General features: G+C 40.8%; 1 protein-coding gene across 1 annotated transcript in view; it reads left to right on the top strand.

Annotated features, from left to right (window-relative positions):
* Window positions 1-20,454, top strand: part of LOC138021476 (lon protease homolog 2, peroxisomal-like) — a 37,910-nt gene extending 17,456 nt beyond the window's left edge. The window contains exons 16-30 of the mRNA XM_068868359.1: window positions 186-265; window positions 1,001-1,031; window positions 2,546-2,611; window positions 2,695-2,772; window positions 3,029-3,086; window positions 3,527-3,606; window positions 4,347-4,511; window positions 7,231-7,288; window positions 7,424-7,516; window positions 7,886-7,947; window positions 8,877-9,013; window positions 9,604-9,670; window positions 17,832-17,912; window positions 18,211-18,240; window positions 19,812-20,454. Of these exons, the coding sequence (XP_068724460.1) occupies window positions 186-265; window positions 1,001-1,031; window positions 2,546-2,611; window positions 2,695-2,772; window positions 3,029-3,086; window positions 3,527-3,606; window positions 4,347-4,511; window positions 7,231-7,288; window positions 7,424-7,516; window positions 7,886-7,947; window positions 8,877-9,013; window positions 9,604-9,670; window positions 17,832-17,912; window positions 18,211-18,240; window positions 19,812-19,931 (1,206 nt within the window). The 3' untranslated portion in view covers window positions 19,932-20,454. The remainder of the gene's footprint in view (window positions 1-185; window positions 266-1,000; window positions 1,032-2,545; window positions 2,612-2,694; window positions 2,773-3,028; window positions 3,087-3,526; window positions 3,607-4,346; window positions 4,512-7,230; window positions 7,289-7,423; window positions 7,517-7,885; window positions 7,948-8,876; window positions 9,014-9,603; window positions 9,671-17,831; window positions 17,913-18,210; window positions 18,241-19,811) is intronic.
* Window positions 20,455-22,771: the final 2,317 nt, after the last annotated feature.

The following is a 22,771-nucleotide window of genomic DNA, read 5'->3' as shown; positions in this document are numbered from 1 at the left end:
TATAATAAAAACCTTATTGAACTAGCTTGCTCGCTCTGTACTGGGAAAATATTGGTTGAGTTCCTTTTTTGCAAGTTTATGGACCTCAGGCTCGGTCCATAAACTTGCAAAATAAGGAACTAGACCAGTATGTTCCCAGTATGGACCTCACACTAGTTTAATAACATGTATATTGTTTTTTTAAGGGTAAGAGCCTGCATGGAGATCCATCTGCTGCACTTTTGGAAGTTTTGGACCCCGAACAGAACTGGACATTTGTAGACCAGTATCCTTCAATCGTCAGTTTCAACAACTGTTTTTCCCCTCTCAGCTTGAACTGTAAAATTGTCTATAGACCTCTTTCATAATGGCGGCCAAATCAGCATTTCAGGGCAAAATGTCTTCGCGATATTAGCCCAGTTATGCTCTGATGACCCCATACAAATCCTTCTAGATTTGATTCAGTTCATAACATTAGGAACCGAGTCAAATTTAGAAGGATTGTATGGAGTCATCAGAGCAAAACGGGACTAGTATCTCCGAGACAGTTTGCCCCATAATGCTAGTTTTTTGGGAAGTATAGGCCTTTCAGGTGTTGTTCTTTCAAAATATCTCAACAAATCCCATCATTTCAAAAATTATTTTTTTATGATGTCAACACTTTTGAACTCTATTAAACTTAGTCTCAGTTAAACTTTTTAGATTCATGTGTGTGACTTGTACATTCAGTTTTGGTTTTCTACAACACGTGTGCTGGCTCCTTGGACCTTGATTGAGAACTACACAGAGGTGTGATTCATGTAGCAATTGTCATGCAACATGCTTTTGAGCTACTATCATAATTTACATTCTTAGATAAGTGTGTGGCCCTGCCTGTTTCCAAGTATTCCCCAGGACATGCGTGCACTAAAATGCTGGGTCGTCTCGCCAACATGGCAGGCAGAACATTTCATTTGTATTTTGAAAACGTTGCACACGAGGCGTGTACAGTAAACTGAAGTTTTCCTGAACTGTTGGTCAGCTATTTGAACATACCATTTGACCTTTCGCAAGTAAGTAAAATTGATTGCTTTCCGGAGACCCGTATTATTTTGGTCTTACGTTACCCTTCACAGCTTGGGGTTTTATATGCTTGGGGAGCATCCCTGCTAGCAGAAGCCCCTTTTCTTTTGCATTCGCTGGATGACGAGTACGGGCAAAGAGACCTCTATCTTTCCACAACCTTTGACGGCACTCTTCAAACGGCATACCCTATGATATGTTTGCTGACTGTCACTTGGGCCCGCTGTGTTCTGCGCATTTCTTAAGTGAGCTCACACAACATGAAAGAATCACGCGAGGATACGGTCGCTAAGTAACCGCTGCATGCCAGAGGCCCGTTTCTCAAAAGTCCCGAAAACGTTTCTGGCCCGAAAAGCCAATTTGTGAAACTGCCAACTGCTTGTTTTGGAAAGCCGATCTTTTAACGTGTTTTCAAGGTAAGAAAAAGGAAAAGGACTGTGAAGTTTGGCGACTTAAATCGTCTCCGTTCTTGAGATACAAACGGAATTGTGACACCCTTAAAGTTTCGGGACTTTCGAGAAACGGGCCCCTGCGCATGCTCAACACAGTGAGTTTCAACCCATGGCAGACGTCTCTTTTCCCGTACTCGTCAGTGCAGCGAACGCTAAGGGAAAAAAAACCTCTGCTAACAGGGATTGGGGAGTATATTAACTGGTAAAACTGTCAGTTTAGTTTCAAGCCCCTTATCCATGTGGAAAGTAAGGTTATCCACACAAGGTGGTATTTAAAAACTTAACTTTTGTGAAGCCGTGTCACGGTATTGGACAAAGCAGCTCTATAATTTAAGGTTAACAGGTTTTGAAATCAATGTGGAAGCGTGACAGGGTTGAATGAGGACAGTTGAAGGCAAATCCGGGTGGTGGTCCACATGCTAATCTGGCGTCTGTTTCTGAAGAGACCCGAAAACCTTTTTGGGCCCAAAAAGCGATTTGTGAAGCTAAGATCTGTTTCTTATTGCGAAAATTAATCTCTGAACATGTTTTCAGGCCAACAAAAAGCAAAACAATTGCTTTGTTTCATGTGTTCAGACGCTTTCATCTGGGCGCACTTTCGAAAAACACTCTTCTAGGGCCCGTTTCTCGAAAGTCCCGAAACTTTACGGGCCATTTTTGGATGCCACAATTCCCTCTGTATCTCAAGAACGGAGAGGATTTGAGGCGTCAAACTTTACAGTCAGTTTGCTGTTTGTTACCTTGAAAACATGTTTAAAGATCGGCTTCCCTGAACAAGCTGTCGGCAGCTTCACAAATGGCTTCTCGGGATTTTCGAGAAATTAAAACGGGCCCCAGGCGCCTTAACCAAATACGTACAGCATTGGATGATAGCAAAGTTTGGCGTTCATCTTTTTACGAGCATTTCTGGGCGTAACTGCTGGCATGTAACTTGTGTTGATTACATATATGGCAACTGAAAAGATCCTGTGATATTCTCTGGTGTATCAACAACCCGAGGGGGAGTCGTTGAATCTCAGTGGTTAATTGCAAAACTCCTTCCTGTTTTTCAGGTCTTATTCATTGCCACCGCCAACACAGTGAGCACGATTCCTCCCGCGCTTTTAGATCGAATGGAGGTGAGAAGCGATAATTTTAAATTAACGAGGAGTGGTTTTGTGTGTACAGGAGAAAGGTTCCTGAGTTGTGTTCTTTTTTCCAGTTGATTATGGTACCCGGCTACACCCAAGAAGAAAAGATGGCCATTTCAAAGAGACACCTTCTTCCAAAGCAATTGGAGGTTGGTATTTTAAAGTTCCCCGAACCTCAAATATTCTTTTCCTGCTGAGATAAATCTGTTCACAAATTACAAAAATATTCTGTCTTTTCACCCTGAAATACCAATGTTAGTGCGACGTAAAATCTTTAACAAGCCCAGAAATTGTTGGTGCCACGACCGAGCTATGGGCACTTAAATCAAAATCAATATTAAAGGAGCAGGCATTCGACCTGTTTTAGAAAACAAGATGAGTCCACAGTATCATCATCTGTTTCAGGAACATGGACTCACTACAGAAGACATTGTAGTTCCAGACGATGCATTAAAGGCGATCAGTGAGTAAAAATAGAATCATGCCCCAGATACTGGTTACTTTTACCTGCGTTATACGTACGAAGGCCCTCAGTTAGTGGTCTTAATTTAAGAACGAAATGATACATGAAATGAATCATATATTGCACTGCGGATATCAAATCAAGTAAAGCTATTATCCTCGCAGTTATGAACGCAATTTTAGCAATTGCGAAGAGAAGCCTAAAAAATTCAGGACTTCAACGGGGTTTGAACCCGTGACCTCGCGATGCCGGTGCGACGCTCTAACCAACTGAGCTCTGAAGCCACTGATGTTGAGAGCTGGTCATTTGTGGGCTCATATGTTTCTTTGATGAATGAATCATGCATTGAATTGCGGGTATGGTCATTTCATATAAATGACCATATCCGGTCATTATCAAAACATAGCCGATAATAAATAACTATATGTTCATTTTTGCAGTTGCTAATTACACCCGTGAGGCTGGAGTGCGATCACTTGAGCGAAAAATTGGCGGAGTGTGTCGAGCCGTAGCTGTTCAGGTCGGTACACTGAAAAGCAATATACTATAACTTTTTTTCAAACTAAAAGATTCTTGCTTGATCCTCGCATCATTCAATAGCAGTTGGTGCGGCAGAAAGTTTTTTAGTCACGTTTTGGATTAAACCAGGATTGCGCGGAAGATCGTCTCTTATCCTCGACCGAACGCCACCGGTGAACCTTGTAACTATCAAGGGGCCGGCGCGGTGTCATGATTTTTATCCTTCCTTCAAGGACTGTATTCCATTATTGTATTAATGCACACAAAAACATTGGTGCAGGCTCTTCAGTTACCAACAACCCTATCACTGCCCGTAAGACGTTTTTGTCTTGTAAGCTAAGGTTGGAGCGGGTGCATGAAAGAAGATTGAAACTTTAAAATAACTTTTTGCCAGCTTAGACACACTGTTAAAGGAGAAAATCGCTAAAAAATTAACTCGGCTCGGGTAGATCATCTTGCTCAAATTCCTTTGATATCATTTCCCTAGGCTACAACTTCCCCTTTGACGGGAACATTCAGTTCGTGTGGAACCGGGAATTTAGCACGGAGGACTATTGCGAAACCTAGGCGAGGGGAAAGGAGCATTAATAGGCTTTTAGTTGTTTAAAGAGCATCAGTTTTAGTTGTGTGACAGGAAATATCGTGCATGCACAATTACGATGGAGCGTTTCCGAACTTCGTGCCTTTTAGCGTCAAAAAACTTGCTGTAAATAACCCGATGTGTTGGTCTAACTTATATAGGTGGCTGAGGTTGCCGCAAAGACACCAGAGAAAGCTAAAGAGGACAGAAAAGAAGACTGTAAAGAACAGGAACCCACCAAGACTGATTCTACTGCTTCTGTCAGTGCTGGAGCTGAAAAGAAGGCTTTTTTGGTCACTGAGAAGTTCTTGACTGACGCTTTAGGGGTAGGTGTTTTGTCCGCTTTCTTACGAGGAGAACACTTGAAAGCATCGTATTGCGGTGTAACAGTGGTTGCGGTCGCTTTAGGGAGTTAATACTAGAGTTAAATCATGTTCTATTGTTCAGTGTTCCCCAAGGGATTCAAAATACCAAAGAGGTAACACTAGAGTAGTGTCAACACCAGTGCTACAGTGTGTTTCTCTCAAGTGTGACTGCAACAAATATGTGCTTTGAGAGAAGTGGTCCTTGCACTTATCTGGATAATTTTTACTGAAAAAGCAATTTGTCGCTTTTTATAGACACTTAAAATTTTTTCATGTGTTTATGAAAAGCTTAGTGCGAGAATCACTTCTCTCATTCGTCGAGAACCCACCCGCACTTCAAATATGATTTTTTAACTAATTAATAATTCATGAGGCTAACAGCCTATCAAAACATCGATAAAACGTCACGTGTATGAACCTGTAGACCTTGGTAATCTATGATCATTCAGAGAAAGCCCGGTGGCGGCTTTGTTTTTCAGTCCCAGGGGAGTGCGGGGCTGAATGTGCAAACAATGTAATAGGCCACGTGCGATGTATCAATATTCACACATGGCTATGAGGCGTTAAGGTTAAATTTGAATATTCGTTTGTTTAGAAATCCCCCTTCAGACTTTTGAGACAAAGAAAACAGACCTGAGCCGTGAAATTTGACCACAAAGCCTCGTACCCATGCCTGAATATTGATATTATACCGAACTTGGCCTATTTGCTACTTTCATATAACTCGCAATGCACTTTGTTTTCCCCACAAAATTTTGCATAAAACATTGTTTTCAAATGCACTTGGGAATAGTTAACAATATGCAAAATTTGTGGGGAAAACAAAATGCATTGCGGGCTATATGAAAGTCGCTCGTGATCATTATCGCTTATATAACTGAAGATGAAACGATCTTTATATAAAGGTCACTTGTGATCTTTATGAAATATTCCTAAATAGTCCTAATCATTTTCATCGAAATTTCAGCCTTTACAAACTTCTGGGGGAATACTTTTATCCATCCTCCTTCCAGACTTCTTCAACAAATTTTGTCAACCAAAAGATTCATCGACTCCGCCGTCATGTTAAAAATGTTCGTATTTTAGACTTTGAATTTTGTCCCGTTCCATGTCGAACCCATGTCGTGCTTATTTATTCCAAATTGCACTCGAAATCATGTGATTACCTATACTAAAAGCACTCGGCTACGCCTCGTGCTTTTAAACCCGACAAAATACTGCTGCTCGTTTGTTACACATTAAGGCCCGGGCCACAGGTAACCCAGGCTCACTGTGTTTAGGTAAATATAGAGAACATATGATGCGAAGTTTAGGTCTGAAAATTTGGGTTACCTGTGCCCGGGCAAACTGCTTCGTCGTCCGTTCGATTTTGTTGAACAGTGATGTTGGAACAGTTTGTCCACGAAGTTGAATCGGTGTTGAATGAGTTTATAAAAGGGTGTTGAAACTGTTTGTCCACCCCAGCAGTCAACATCGTGGGTAGACTTTCATACAGCCGTATACCGGACTAAAATGGCGGAGGACAAAAGTGTTACGGGACAGATTTTGTTGACACAGCTTCAGCGTTTTAACTTCTTTATTCTGGCATGGAACTTCAGCAGTCTGCCGTTGCCGGCAGCCAACTCTCTTTAGCTCTCTCAAAAACTGGCGTTTATATACGCTCCTTCTGAGCTATGATTAGTCAAAGAGCTTGCAAAGTTACACAAACGTGTTCCTAACACTCTCAGCAACAAAGGCAAATATTGCTTAAAATGTTATAAAATATGCGTCAACAAAAGAACCATTGTTATCCCGATTCATTATCATCATCATCATCATCATCATCATCAGTCCTTTTTGCGCCGATTGGGCCTCGCTAATTAGGTATATTGTTATGTTTGCTTTGTCCTTTTGTTTTATGGACATTAAGGGGGATGGCTCTTACTTACCAAACCGTTGCTCTGGACTCCTTCAAATAGCCATTTCTCTAATTCCTTTAACTCTACAGTTATCCTTTCTTGGCAAGTGTTTTCTATTTAACATTTCTTTGTCTGGTTCAAATCACAACCACATTTGGTAAATCGAATGACCAAAACAGTAAATGCCTAAAAACTTAGCGAGTTAAATTTGTTTTCCACAAATTTTTAACGCAAAAATGTGAGAACATCCTAGCACAAAATCTGTAGCATGGATTTTAAAAGAAATCATTTCTCAAAATAATTATGACGTCATAAGGCCCTCCCTTGATACACTTTTCAAAATATCAGTTCCATTTTTTGTCGAAATAGAAATTCCATGCTACAGTTTACGAAAAATGAGGGACGGTTCCCATCCGGTGAAAAAAGTGCCTCTTCCTTTCGTTTCCGGAGAGCTTTTACCTGTTTTACACTGAAACGCACGGCAGAGGACTGGGACTAGTTGCGCATGCGCGTTCTGATTGAAGTGATGTCACATTTCTATTGAAAACGTTACTTCATAGAGCCATCCATGGAACCTTTTTGCAGGGCTCTTTGACTAAAAAGCTTTCTTAGCAACCATTGTCTTTCTGTAGTTAAGTGCCACGCCCCCCTTAATTGTTTCGGATTCGGTATATGAAAGACCAGCCAACGTCGTTCAACAAAATCGAAAGGATGTTGAAAAAAATGTTAAAGCCGTTTGCCCGCGTCTGTACATTCATTTCTATGTGTGTTTTGTATTGCAGCCTACTATATTTGAATCTGAGGTGGCTCAAAGACTGTCTACTCCCGGCGTTGCAGTTGGTGAGTTAAAATCTGTTAAACCATGACAAGAGTTCACCCGAGAACGGGGCTGCGTTGATTCAAGCCGTTTGAAGCTAATAGTGGGCTTCTTTCTGCTCAACTCCCTCATATACACTACGCCTTGTTTCTTCCCAGGTCTGGCTTGGACAGCAATGGGAGGAGAGATAATGTTTGTGGAAGCCACAAGGATGGGAGGAGAAGGAAAATTGACCCTTACGGGACAGCTGGGTAAGTTAAAAATGTCACCGGGGTGGGACGAGAAGGAAAGCAAAGCAAAGCAAAGCAAAGCAAAGCAAAGCAAAGCGACTTTCGGTATTTGTATGTTTTACAATTAAACCAATGGAAGATGAGGAGAAGGAACTTGAACCCAACTGAGTCCTTTAGTAAGAATTTGGTGTCTTGGTACTTCTAACGTATTTCAAGAAGGGGGTAGAAGGATTATGGAGCCGGCAAGGTAGGTTGCTATAGGGAAAAGTAGGTAACATCGACAGGTCAAGGAAAGGGTTAGAATTGACTATTTTACAAGGTATACCAGGGCTTTGCAATTGTTGTGTTTTCATGAACAAACCTATTTAATTCTGTACTCTTTTGTTTTAGGGGATGTGATGAAGGAATCTGCACAGCTGGCGTTAAGTTGGCTCAGGAGTCGTTCCGTTGAGGTGAGTGGACACGAATAGATCGTAGGGTCGTTTCTGCACAATTGGTCGATAGCGTCATCCATTGTATAAATTGCTATTACGTGGGTAACCCAACAAGTTTTCGAATTATATAGAATATATGAAACGCCCGTATATTTGAACTGCGGGAATTGAAATACATGAAAGTTGAAGGTCATCACAGTTAAGCAGTAGCGTAGAAAGGCTGAAACATATGGAGAAAAATCTAGGCTTGATTTGAACGCGGCTTCAACCCATGACCCCTTGCGATCGCGATCGCGCGGCACTGCTCTTCCAGCTGAGAGCTATTAGCAACTAACAAAAATACCATAATACTCTTTGTTTGTCCCTCCAAAATTTTGTATAAGCATTGTTTTTATTTTCTCTTGGGACCTTTTGTAAGTCCCAAGTCTGGCTAATTGGGGCCGTTTCTCGAAAGTCCCGGAACTTTTTGGGCGCCAAAATTCCCTCTGTATCTTAAAAAGGAAGAGAACATGAATTAACGCGTCAGACTTCACAATCATTTTGTTTTTCAAAACAAGCGGAACTCGGCACGGTTTTCGCAATTGGCTTTTCGGGACTTTCAAGAAACTGGCCCCTGCTGGTCACTTGTGAGTTTGAATTATATCCTGTAAGAAGAGAGCGAAGGAATGATATATATTATGAAATGTCCATATACTTCAACTGCGGAAAGGTCTTTGCAGTTAAGCAGTTAAGCAGCACCTTAGCGAGGCTGGAAAGGCTAAGTAGCATTTAAACAATACAGAATATTTGTATTTGGCCGCCATTTATAAAATGTTCTATAACGTGATCCTTGACTAAACATCTCTACAAACAAGTGAGAAACTTTTCTACAAAACACACTGATCAAAATGTCCTCGCCGAGAAGGAGTTGCTCATGACACGTTTCTGCGTTTTTGTCTCAACTGCAGTATTTTCTGACACCAGAGGACAGTGTGGACCTTTTGGAGCGCACCGATGTTCATATTCATTTCCCAGCAGGCGCAGTGGGAAAGGACGGTCCGTCTGCTGGAGTGACTATCGTTGCGGTGCTCGTCTCGCTGTTCAGGTACTCCTTACCAACGACTTTCCGTCATCTTCCAGTTGTGGAGTCGGCTATCTTCTGTTAAAAGGCCGGTTACGTTCCCTGTTAGATTCCAATGTCCGATCCAAGTCGATGGGCCGGTAGACACGAAGGGTTTGATTCTCCAATACACGCCGGTGCTTGGCGACGCATGCCGATGCCGGTTTTCACCCACTTTGCGTCCATATTCCTTGTCGTGAATTGCTATAATTCAGTTGCAGTCTAAATTAGAGGTTTGAAAATGACATTTCTGACTAATTTTGCAATACAAAAAAACCTCAAAACCCATAATCCCGAGATTTGCTTTGACGTTTGGATAACGCTCGAAACGTCAGCTTTCTAGTCTCCTTACGGTAGTCAATTTTCCCTGACTCAGTTGATGCAACAAAACTTCCGTGCTCGTGTCATCAGTCAACTACAAACCTTATTCAGGCTTTGATGTCATTTGGCAAAAGGAACCGTTTTGCATTGATTTTGTTCGTGCCGTCAGGACTCGGTATTTGTTGATTCTTTTGACTGGTCAGATGGGTTTGTGTTCACTTCAAGTCTGAAAAAGTAAATTTCTTTGTCTGCAGCGGTCGATGCACGCGGTCTGACACAGCTATGACTGGTGAAATTACCCTAAGAGGTCTTGTTTTACCGGTAAGTTTGTTTTATCTTTTAATCTGCCGGGCTTTACTTTTCATGTACTACAAATTACAGAGGTAGTGCAGAGCACAGAGGGAAGTCACGTCATGTGTTTACCGTTTTGGTAAAATTACGGAGGAAAGGGTTTTTGAGGGTAGAAGGCAATTAAAATAAACCGTTGTACATTTAACTTTTTGACGGTACGCCATGTTTTTTGTCTTATTCAATTGGCTCGAAGACTTCGGGAAAACGACTGCCCAATAATATGAAAGGTCAGTTGCCGGTTGCCCCCCTTTATTTAGTAAAACTCTTTTTGGAGTTTCCGGGTGGTTGTATAGTACGTAATAATTCGAAAGTATATAGCACAGAGATATATCGAATTTTGCAACTAAGTAATGATCCGTGTAAGGTGGATAGCAATTTCCTTTGTTATGCGGCAACGGGGCTTTCCCCACATAGGAATGTTATCATTTTTACACAGAGAATGCATAAACCTACAGGAAAGCCGTTAACGCAATAAAATTCATTTACAGCCCACTTTGAAAGGGTGTTTTTTTGTGTTAAAAGATTTTGACCAATCACAAGAGTTGAAAACAAAAGCCAAGAAACGTTTACAATTTTACATGTTCCCCACATACGATTTCTGTGGAATTCATTTAAACTGAGACCAGATGAAAGATGGAAGATGGTTGGAAAGTAAGGATGAATATAATACTGCTTTTATGAAGTTTTGTTAACTTTTGCTGTTTAAGCCAATCAGAAGTAAGTACAGACAATAGAAAAGTTATCACCTTTTTGCATACCAATTGAATTCCAACATGTTCGTTGCCGTTGTTGCTATCGTTCTTATCTGGACCGTTTCTTAATAAACAACAAGTGCATGAACCGGGACCCCAAATTTAGCCGATTGGCACCACTCGGGGGAACAAAAGCTGATGCCCATGGTGATGTTGGTCAACATCCACATCCCTAGTTTACATTTTTGGGTGATAGCATTTCCAATTGTGTCGTTTTCCGGGGGAAATGGCCAACTTTTCTCAACGCTCCCCCTCGAGCTATTTTTTAACGTGAGCATAATGTATATCATTATGACACACCCAACATGATTGATTCGAAAGTATCCCATGATCATTTAATAATTGTAAATTTAAATCTGGGTCAGAAGACTCTTGCGTCATTAGCTTAAAATTTTTACTCGTCAAAATTACGTAAATAGTTAAAGATAAGTGTAAATTATAAAACTAAGTAGACATTTTAGATGGGACTTACACATATACAGAAGTATATACTGTTCAAACATCTCAAGCTTGATGAAGCGCGCCGTCGATATAAAGCTTGCCATGATGAAATCTATAGGTCTTTTCCCAGCTTCAAATGCATCCTCTTCCATCACCAATCTCAATTACTTCTTCGTTTGTCGGTCTTCCCATATCAAGTCGTCCGAAACACGCACACCATCACGTAGTTCCCTCTTCTTTTTGATAACTCTAAACCGCTCTGGACGGTACAAAAACTTAGCCAAAATCGCTCCAGGAGTGCCATCATCCTTGAAGGGCCCGATCCTGTGGGCGTTTTCGATGTTTGGTTGCAATTGGAGATCATTCTCCAGGATACCACGGAGCTTTGCAATACAATCTTCGCCTGTTGACTCAGGGATATTATAAAATCTCAAATTATAATCTCTAGAATATCTCTCCAGGGATAATAGTCGCTCATAAGTGTCATCAATCTCTTTTACATATTTCGTGACATCGTTCTCAATTCTGTCAATTCTTATGTTAGTTTCATGCAGTTCTCCTCTTAATACCTCCAGCTTTGTATCCAACGCTTCTTTTAATTTGGAATCGAGCTTTCACTCTTCTTGGTTTGACTCTGAATAGATTCAATGTCTCTTTGATTCTGGACTTGAGTTCCTTTCATCTCTTTCAAGTCGTTGCTTATTGAATTTACCTTATGGCGTACGAAAGTTTCAAAATCGTCCTCCGCCGTTTCCTTTAGTTTCCTCTTTTTCCAGACATTGTTTGTTCCTTGTTTGTTAAATTAGTTGAATAAAAGTGCCACTGTCGTTACTCGTAGATATGAAAGTTACCGCGATTGTTTAAAATTGGCAGGCTGAAGTGCATTAGCATTGATAGTTGGATAATTGTGTAACGGCATGGTGGGCTCTCATATGCAACTAGATACCCGAAATAATGCATGTATGTGAGGTAATCCCCTTTGCTGGAATTCAACCCTGTGAAGTAAGTATACCATTTCTCTAATAGGCGTAAGATTACTCTTTAACACATCCTCTCTAAAGAGCTGTGGGAGGCGTGGTGGCCTCATGGTTAGTGCTCTCGACTCCGGATCGAGTGGTCCGGGTTCGGGGCCTGGCAGGGGACATTGTGTTGTGTTCTTGGGCAAGACACTTTACTCTCACGGTGCCTCTCTCCACCCAGGTGTATAAATGGGTACCGGCGTAAAGCTGGGGGTAACCCTGCGATGGACTAGCATCCCATCCAGGGGGGAGTATAAATACTCCTAGTCGCTTCATGCTAATGAAACCGGAGATAAGCGCCGGCCTGATGAGCCTTCTGGCTCGTAAGCGGAGACTTTACCTTTACCTTTACTATAAAGAGCTGTACCATGTGTTTAAAGTTCGTTGCACAGATGACAGGGTAATTTTGAATAAGGTCTGGTTTTTGTTGCCAGGTCATATTGTTAATGTCACCAGGTTTAGCAAGTAGAGCAGATCCATTCAGTAATATTAACACTTTTTGTGCCAGTTATACATTCCTCCAACAAACCTTGTGAATATTTATCACTATATTTGCTACTGTTACACTTAGAAACAGATGATCTGAACCATAACTGATCACAGGAAGTGCATATATAGGTATTTAGGGCCATGAAAAAGACTGAATCACTTTTGACATGGTATGTCTAATAGAGTCTTGACCTTGACAAATTTCAGTTTGCATGGTTTAACCTTGAGCTCCGCATAACTTTCCTTAAATGGTTTTATGCTTTTCTGTTTAGGTCTCTGATATGTTCTGGATTGCTTTTATTTTCCTTTTCCATTGCTGCTTCAATATTTTCAGATCTGTTTTGACGCTTTGCATTGTTTTTCTTTTCCCTGAACTCTTCAAGTGATTTTGTCTCTTCCGCTTGATACATTCTCTCATATAAGCTCTTTTTTGCCACTGCTTTGTAGAAATTATTACTGGCACTCACATCATTTTTGGCCATCGTTAATTAATCGATTATTACCAGGCTCTGAATAATTGTTGACATTGGTAAGACCGCTGATTTCATATCCTGAAATACTTTCATTATAATAATCTAACTGAAGTGCTGAAACATAGTCTTCCATCTAGATGTCCAATGTTCACAGTAGTTCCCTTTTGTCCGCTTATAGGACTGATAACAGTTACTGGTGCCCACCCCTCAATTGATTCATTTATACGTATAGTAACATTTAATACATTGCAAACTACTTGCACAATAAGTACATGACACCATGTATGTTGCTATGAAAACAAACGCACAATTGCTCTGTAATGGGTCCAATAAATTTTTGACGGTTGTTTCTGATGGATTCAACTCCAGCAGTATGCACATTTATGTGATAGGAAGGATCATTGCATAACTGGTGGGCAACAGAAGTAAAGAAGCATGAACCATCTGAGGTACATTCTAGTGCCTTCAATCCCTTTTGAGCTAATCGAGCCTGCAACAGTCCTATAGAAGGATTTCTCGGTATTGTATGTGCTGTATGTGTACTCGTTCCATGAGCAACAGGGCCTGGGTTCGATTCAATGTCTCCTGATATCAATAGCTTTTCTCTTGATAGACAATAATTCTCATTTTGTTGGTTCAATTTTGTCGAATGCGTAGTAGCAGATTGATCTTGAATACACAATAGGACTGACAAGTCTTTTTTTGTGTTTAGCAGTCCTGCGGATAATAAGATAAAAATGACGATTAGAATCTCCTACGCTCGAAGATTGTTACGTCTGAGTTGCGGTCTAGGTATAGAGATATAATATTTTCCAAAAGCAAGAGATAAACACTTTCTCAACTCAGACTAGCTCGGTACGTCCTTATTTAAATAATGCACCATACACTTTCTAATTACCTTGTCTTTCTGAAACAAGCTCGACGTTTTCTTGTGAGGAATTAATACTGGAAGGTTCTCTGTCCCGGGGAGCATGTACTGCCTCGGCCCTTGCTCTATCGCAGGAGATTGGTACGGATTTCTCATCAGTTTTCGTTACATAATGAGTGACCGAGTCTTTCGACAGTTCTTCATTATGGTCCACCACACAAGTGCTAGTGTCTGGAAGCATGGATTGCTATTTTTGCTTGGCTGCCTCACTGTTTTTCATGTCACGGATCGATGTTGTTCAAGTTGTATTCATGTGGCTTTGATGACTCATAGCTTGCTCATAGCTTTGATAAACATTGGTATACTTTGATAGCTTCGATGTTACTCTCCAAATGGCATTTATTTATCCCCCGTGAGCTTAGGGGATGAACAGGCACTGTCTTCTCACCATGTGTCTGTCGATTCCATTTCTAAATGTATTAAAGTCTTCGCGTTGGTCAGTGAAAGGCGGTGCACAATTAATTGCACCAATCTGTACTTGTTCAGTATATTTTGCTTCACCTTCGAAGAAAGCCATTTCTTTAATTTTTCCGTTTCTTGCTTCTAAATGCAGCGGAAGGTGCTCAAACACTTAAGTATAAAAGCGACATACAGCAATGGCGGCGCACAACCTCGCGAACAGGAAGTCACAGCTTTCTGAGCTGTGTTGTGATTATCCATCCTGATTGGCTTATTAGATCGAACTTCCGGTTACGCAGGAGTGACACATTTGCATAAAGAACCTCACCAAAACTCGTGGATAGATCCACGAGTAAAAAAGGAGTAAAATTTACGTCGAAAAAAAGAAATATATCTCAAGTTGGCAGAGCTAACGAAAACGCGGCCATCATGCTCGCTGACCGCTGACCATATTTGGCATTGGTTGAACTTTGGCGGGGAAAAAGAAGATATATATGATACACCACCCACGTGAGGTCTGGGTCAGATACTCTCTAAACAAGGAGGAAGATGGAAAAAAAAATTAAAGATCGCACGTGCAGGAACAATGACAGCAAATCTTTTCAAATGCAAATTGATTTGCCCACATTAGCCTCTATGGTCTATTTGTACCGCCTCCCCAACGTTTTCAGTTAGGCGCCAATGCCGAAACAGAGGAAGACTTACAGACAATGAGGAACCGGAGAAGTAGTTACAGTTACGACACATCCCCGTTTCATATATGGAAAGATGTTGTCCGGCTAAGTGGGTCACCCTCCCAGCCGAGTCAACGTTGAGTGAGAGAACCCAAAATCAAGAGTTAGCCTCCATTTTGTTTCCAGTGACATCAGAATTCGCGCATGCTCTCATTACCTTAGATGTTTGCTTTGTCGTGTAATTATTGTCATGTAATAAGGCTGTGGTAAGGCGAATTCTTTATTGGCCTCAGAGGCAACAATGTCCCGACTGGTTTTCGTGAAGAACAATCAAAAGCGTCTCAATTGGTGCATTCATGTGAGCACGAGGAGTGAGCAGGGGCCGCAGTGTTCAAATAGCCAATTTTCGGCTATAAAAACCCTACGGCGCATGTTCACCTGCATAGAGTTTCCCAGAGCCTTGGGTCGATCCGAGGCTGTGGTGACGAGAATGCTGAGTAGCCTTGGCTTAACATACTTCTCTTTTCCACAAGAGATGCAGTCCTCCTCAAAGGATTGAGAACGGGAAGGAATGCCTCTCTTCCGTGGCCATTCCAAGTCATTATGGCCTTCAGGACTTGCTTTCCCGACCTCATCTTTAAGCTTATTACATTCCAGATCTCGCTTTAGGGTTAAGATACTCCTACAACTTCGGTGGTAGGAAACGGGTAACACTTCCCCTTGTTTCGCATTCTTTACTAAGTCTGGAAGTGGTCCGTTCTTTTGCACTGTAGCTGCTTGAAGAAGGCTTAGCCAAGAATCGTTGCGTTGGGGTGTAGTTAAAATCTCTCAATTGGGATCACTCACTGACTCATCTTTCTCATGAATGATACAAAAACGATATTTAGTCATGACATTGTCATCTGAAATAAGGAAATGTAGTGACTTATTTAACAGTTTTCGTATTTCCAATTTTTTTTTCACTTTTAACATAAGAAAATACAGCACAACTCCTCCACTGCAAATTAACAACATTTAAAAATGACACGTTTTTTTTTTAATTTACGTGTTTTAAGCAGCCATACCCCCACTCTAAGGACCGTCATTACTTGCCAACATTAAAAGAAACTCGTATACAAACAGATTCAACAGAAAAATAAAAGATAATTGTGACGTGGATTATTATTTCCTTCTGTCAGGTTTGCATAACATAGTCGTTTCAGTGACGTTTTCAATCATTCGCTATCTTACGGCTTATTTAGGGTCAATTTTGTGTACTTTTAACCCGGCAGAGCTGAAGAAGCTAAAAATCAAACAGGACAGCCGCCATGTTGGAACAAAGTAGTAGAAATAGTTAAAGAACATGAAAAACAGCTTTTTCAGACAAAAGGATTTTACCGTGCAAGTTAAAAGAAAAAGGAAGACTTGTGACATCATAGATACGATCTAACAGAGGTGAAAAATGCCACAGTTCTCGAATTCAATTCATGGCCACCACATTGGAACTTGCATATGTGATATAGAAGTAAAAGAAGTTAAAAATTGCCAAATATTTTAGTAAACAATGTAACTTTGATCTCTTCATTGCACAATCAAACCGTCTGAATGGTTAGTTATGCATTTTTGCAGTTTCTTCTGAAAACAAGTCCACCTGTGACTGACACGAGGCAACGTGGTCAGCAGCAGGCAATGACGGCACAGAAAAAGCCTTTTACACATAAAGTACTGTGCTGATGATAACAGAAAAGAAGAAGAGTCACATCTGTTCACCTCTCGCTTTAAACAACTCCCCACACCCGAAACAGACAAACCCGAAAAACTAAGATCGCGTTAGAGCGCCAAAAATTGTACCCATACCTACACCCTAAAGGTGATAGAAGATGACACTTTGGCAAATGCTATCACACATATGGAGCGTTTTCACTCACGTGACCAGCAGCCATATTGGATTACTAAAACAATAGGAAGTATTTGCATAAAAATAGAGTTCAATTCCCGGAGGATTAGTTTGGTACACCGTCATGGCCGCCATACTTTTGTTTAGGTACACCAACATGGACACCGTGGTGTCACATGAAAACACACTATTCTTTTATTATGAGGAAAGAGCATTCCAAAAATGTATGCCATCCTTTGTTCCCCTGAGTGGTACATACAGTATTAAATTGAGCAACATAACGCTGGGCTGTATTCTTCCCATCATTGATTGCTACGCAACGGTGCGCTAGAAGTGCTAGTCAAGACACTTTTAGTTATCAGAATGATGGATATGATCGTACAAAGAAGGGGGGTGGGGGTGCTCCGAACTTGATAGAGAGCTTTTTTTCCCCAGCGTGCCAAAAATTCCATAGAACCCACATTTTTAATCACCCAAAGCCCACTTTTGTATCGGCAAATACAAAGAGTGATGACTTCTGACCGGCGGATGTGGAAGTCGGGCACAGTGAAGCTACTTTTGTGAGCCTTTTGTTTACAAATGCACGCACGCGCTTATCGCACAAGGAACGAGAATTTTCAATACTGCACGAAGCGAAGCTGAAGCGCTTGTATTTGTAAACAATGGCTTCGCGGCCGATTTGCATTGTTTTAGCATTAAAAAGGAAACAAATGAAAGCAAGAACATTCAATGGAAGAATCTTTAATAAATCGGAATTCAGATACATAAAGTGAATTCCAATAATTTAACAAAGCAACAAGCATACATAAAAATCGGAAATCTCAGTAAGAATCGAGTGAGAAGCAACGAGATATAGAACAGAGGAAAATTGCCACAAAAGCCTCATTCTCATTGCTTAACTCACCATTGAAAACTGAGACACTCCAGTTTAAACTCAAAAACGAGGTTAATTTGAATGCAAAGAAAAGAATATTAAAATGTCAGCCATGTTTGCATAAGGTTTATATTAAATCGCTTTAATGCATCCGGGTCAACGCCTACTGGCGTCTTACATTAACTTTTTATTGTCTGCCTTTGAAGGTGGGTGGAATAAAGGAAAAAGTTTTGGCAGCACACAGAGCAGGTCTAAAGAGAGTCATATTACCAAGACGGAACGAAAAGGTCAGGAAAATGAAATGTAGAACTCGTGCAGCATCGCAAAATTCCCGCCTGCTTTGATTTAGAGCTGACACTCGAGTCAGCAGTGTGCACGTTTGTGGGAAATTGTCGTTATGTACTCGCGGCTCAAAGTGGAGAGCTGAACAGCATGTTCTCAGAACTGATAGCGCTCTCTGATTTCAGCTACTCTTGCTTCACAGACTCATTCTGTTGCATGCTGTTCTCGCAGTCGGTTGCCAAGGCTGTGTGGGTCTTGTTTATAGTGTTATTAATGTTCCAGTGTTTTCTCTTCAAAATACAGGATTTGTCCGAGCTACCAGATAATGTCAAGGTAAGGATTGCATTTTCCTTTATTTCCTTACTTTTTTAGTTATGACTATCACTTTTGCCAACAGCCCAGCTCTTCACAATAATAAGCTGATTTAGCAACGGAACGGGAACGTCAGTTGACGACGGCGCGCGCAGAAAAATGTCCATATAAGGTCAGATTAAAGTAGAATCCATACTATTTTGCGCGCTGTCCCGTCGTCGACTGAGGTTCCCGTTCTGTTCCTAACTCAACCTATTAACTCTGATACTTCGGCCGTCAAAATACAAATCCGTACAAAATGTTCTTATAGGGACGAAATCTACAAGCACGTTCTGCAACCACTTCTTACCAGAAGAGAAACTGATATACTATCCCTATATACAAGTTTACAGACCTGTTTGTCTAAAAAGGTTGTCATTTTCAAAATGGGGCTCATCCTCGGTGTAAAAACCTGGCAAACTCACGGATGACGTAAAACAAAGAAAACAAAAGAGCCAAGAGACCATTTAACAATAAACAAATCCCAGAACGAGCTAACGAAACAAAGAAAAAAGGATCACAGCTTCTTACCCCGAGGTAAACCCCAAAATGGAGCAAACAACGCTAGAATTATAACTTTTATGGCAAATTAGTGCTACACAAACGTTGAATAATGACGCTATCCACAAGGAACCGTGCGCAGCGAGTGTTTCCATGGGATTTCAGGGCAAAGGAAGGTGAAAAAAGAGGCGACAGCAACCACTTTTCGTCGTCCGCATTTTATACGGCAAAACGATCGAACTGAATCCCCTTTCTTTGCTGGTCTTTCACATACCGGATCCAAATTAATTAATGTCCATTAAACAAAAGAACAAAGCGAACATAATAATACCTAATTAGGAAGGCCTAATCGGAATAACAATAGTTCTTTGTCCTCGGCCATTTTAGTCCGGTATATGAAAGTCTACCCGGTTTCTTGGTCTCTCTTTGCTTTGAAACGCAACTTTGACGCTTGTTAACTAAGCTAACTGAGAATTGAAAAATAAATTTATTTCTTCGTTCAAAGTTTAGGGATATAAATGTATCTAAGCTAGAATCGAAATCTGGGAGGGATGATGCGCAGGACTTGCAATCCGCAGTTTCCGGGCTGCGTTTAAGTCCCTCTCTTACCAAAAACTAAAGTTGCTCTGAGTAATCCCACTTAACATCACGGTTGTTCTTGTTAAACTGTTGGGATTCGTAGATTTGTTGTATTTGTTTGGCCTGAAAAGCTCCTAAGGAATTTGGTCAATTAAGTACAAGTCTTCTCGCGTCTTTTAATTGGAGACTAGCGTATATTAAACTTTGTGCAACTCTGTATTCAGCTCTCGTCAAACTCCCATAAACTTATCACTGTTGTATTTTTTGCGGCCTCATACAACAGAAGGACAAAACACAACATCGGGAACTCCGGCAAGTCCTACTCTTTTGCGATTGTGCGTAGGTTTTTCAGCGTCCTACAACATGTTATGAACACGGGTTGTAAAGGCAATGCCTTCGGTTTATAATCCTAATACGAGAAGGGAAGCAACTTCCTAACTAACAAGATGCATTTTTTTTTTTGGTTTCATCAGGGGGATGTGGATTTTATTCTGGCAAACAGAGTGGAGGATGTGTTGCGCGCCGCTTTCGATGATGAATTTCCTGGCATGGCACAAGCTATTAGCAGTAAACCTTTGAGCAGTAAGCTCTAATGGCCGCAATAGATAATAAATGCATTCTGGACGAATTTTCGGTGACGTTGGAAAGCCAAGACACTTTCAAAGATGTTATTATGAAGTGATTGTCTTATATTCCTAAAGCAACGTAAATAATCTCACTGGCAAGCTATCAAAAAAGTCTTATACATTTACCTAATTCGTGCAGATGCCGACAATTCGAAGCCGAAATATGAGAGGCTAATCTACTCATACGTGGGAAAAAAACACTTTGTTTGTTGGTACGCCATGGTGCCCTCACTAGACTTTGTGATCCGCGAGGCAAAATCATGATGCCTAATTATAACATCCTCAGGAAAAAATGACTTTAAAAAGAAATTAAATCCATATTTTCTGAAACTTTTAAGTATATCAACCCTTTAAAGGGAACCTCCACTAAAACAACAAAATAACTTTAAACCACAGAACATAATGTTTACAATTGGAATTGCTCAATCTTTTTCCAATGAAAGCGTTTGTATTCCAGAAAACTAAATTCCAAAAACGCTTATTTTGGCTTTCAAATTTCCCGGGCGGCGCCATCTTGAATAATTGTGAGGTAACTTGGTTGCCGTATTGTTCTGTTACAAAGAGCGATTGTTCTGGAACAATAGGAAAACCAAGTTACGTCACAATTATTCAAGATGGCGGCGCCCGGAAAATTTGAAAGCCAAAATAAGCGTTTTTGGAATTTATTTTTCTTGAATACAAACGCTTTCATTGGAAAAAGATTGAGCAATTCCAATTGTACCTCAGAATATTGACGTCTCATGTCATCTTGTCCTGTAAACTTTGTGTTATGCTTGGTATAGTGATTGTAGTAGAGTACAATTTAGTCAAGTGATTGTTTAGTGCAATGATGCTTTACTACAGTCAGTGTATTTTTGTTTGTTGGGTTTTTTAGTCGATACTGTTCTTTTCTACTAATACACATCGTAATGTAAGACCAACAACTCTATCTCCGACGATATGATATATGAAATGGATCATATATGAACTGCGGATATGAAATCAAGTGAAGCTATGATCCTCGCAGTTACGAACGCAATTTTTGCAATTGCGTAAAGAAGCCTGAAAAATTCAGGACTTCAGCGCGGTTTGAACCTGTGACTTGGCGATACCGGTGCGACACTCTAACCAACTGAGCTATGAAGCCATTGACGTTGGGAGTTGGTCATTTGTGGGTTCCAATGTTCCCGTGAGGAATGAGTCAACGATGAAATGATATATGAAATGGATCATATATGAACTGCGGATATGAAATCAAGGGAAGCTATGATCCTCGGAGTTATGAACGCAATTTTTGCAATTGCGTAAAGAAGCCTGAAAATTTCAGGACTTCAACGGGGGTTGAACCCGTGACTTCGCGATACCAGTGCGACGCTCTAACCAACGGAGCTATGAAGCCACTGACGTTGGGAGCTGGTCATTTGTGGGTTCCAATGCTCCCGTGAGGAATGAGTCAACGATGAAATGACATATATCAAACCCCGTTGGAGTCCTGAATTTTTCAGGCTTCTTTGCAATTGCAAAAACTGCGTTCATAACCGCGAGGATCATACTAATAGCTTCACTTGATTTCATATCCGCAGTTCATACATAATCCATTTCATATATCATTTCATCGTTCATTCATTCCTCACGGGAACATTAGAACCCACAAATGACCAGCTCCCAATGTCTGTGGCTTCATAGCTCAGTTGGTAAGAGCGTCGCACCGGTATCGCGAGGTCAGGAGTTCAAACCCCGTTGAAGTCCTGAAATTTCCAAGCTTCTTTACGCAATTGCAAAAATTGCGTTCATAACTGCGAGGATCAAAGCTTCACTTGAACTCTATCTCCGCTGACCATGAGTCATTTAAACCTGTTGCTTTGTACTTCTCCGCCTGATTTAAGCAAAGTTTAAAAAGAGAATTAACTAAAATAAATAAATGATCGTAACCACACAACAGTAAGGGAAGACTAGATAATTTCAGGACCACATGTTAAATGTTCTCACCAGGAACCAGTTGTTGAAAAGCCGATTAACGCTAAGTCGAACCTGATGGGCAAATGTTCGATGGTAAAGGGTTTACCTCGGTGTAAGAACCTGTGAACTTTTTGTTTGTTTTGTAGCTATTGTTAGGGGTAGGGTTTATTATGGGTCACTTTGTTTTACGTGACTGGTGAGTTTCACAGGTTTTACACCGAGGCAGAGCCATGGAAAATCTCTTTTGACTAGTGAACAAAGTTTAGTTAATTTTTTCACAACTCCAGGGTTAGCTTAACTGGGCTTTCAACAACTGGGCCCAGAAGTTTAAAATGACCTATTTCACTAAAAGTTGAAGTTGAACCAATTGGGCGTGGTAAGCAAACGACGATAATTCAGTACCGAGATCAACTAATTCATTGTTAAATAAGTAACCATGGGCCGTGAGTTAACTCTGACTCTCACAATCAAAGATTGCGGCACTATTTGTATAGTGCCCGAATGGCGGATAGTACCAAAGATTTGTCGAGTCAGTGTCGTGTATTACTCGACACCTTACCAACGTGAATGCTTGCGGCGCAGCGCGGTTTAACCACGGCATCCTCGATCCACCCACTCGCGCCATTTATGTACCTTTTTTCTTTTATGCCAATAGAATATCGCTATAGTGCAAACGTTGTGCCTTGGATCCTTGATTGTGAATCAAGCCTCAATCTGAAGTCGAACTAAAGTATTAAAGTGTGAGCAGAATTATGTCTATCAAAGTTTAGCTATTGTAGTACAAATGCTTACTTCCGAAAGTAAAATTTCTGTCATGAAGGACTCGTTTCAATTCATCTCTTATAGACTTGGGTAAACATTGTGTGTTT

Source organism: Montipora capricornis, chromosome 10, assembly GCF_036669925.1.
Source record: "Montipora capricornis isolate CH-2021 chromosome 10, ASM3666992v2, whole genome shotgun sequence".
NCBI lineage: Eukaryota > Metazoa > Cnidaria > Anthozoa > Scleractinia > Acroporidae > Montipora > Montipora capricornis.
This window is presented reverse-complemented; position numbering and strand designations above follow the sequence as displayed.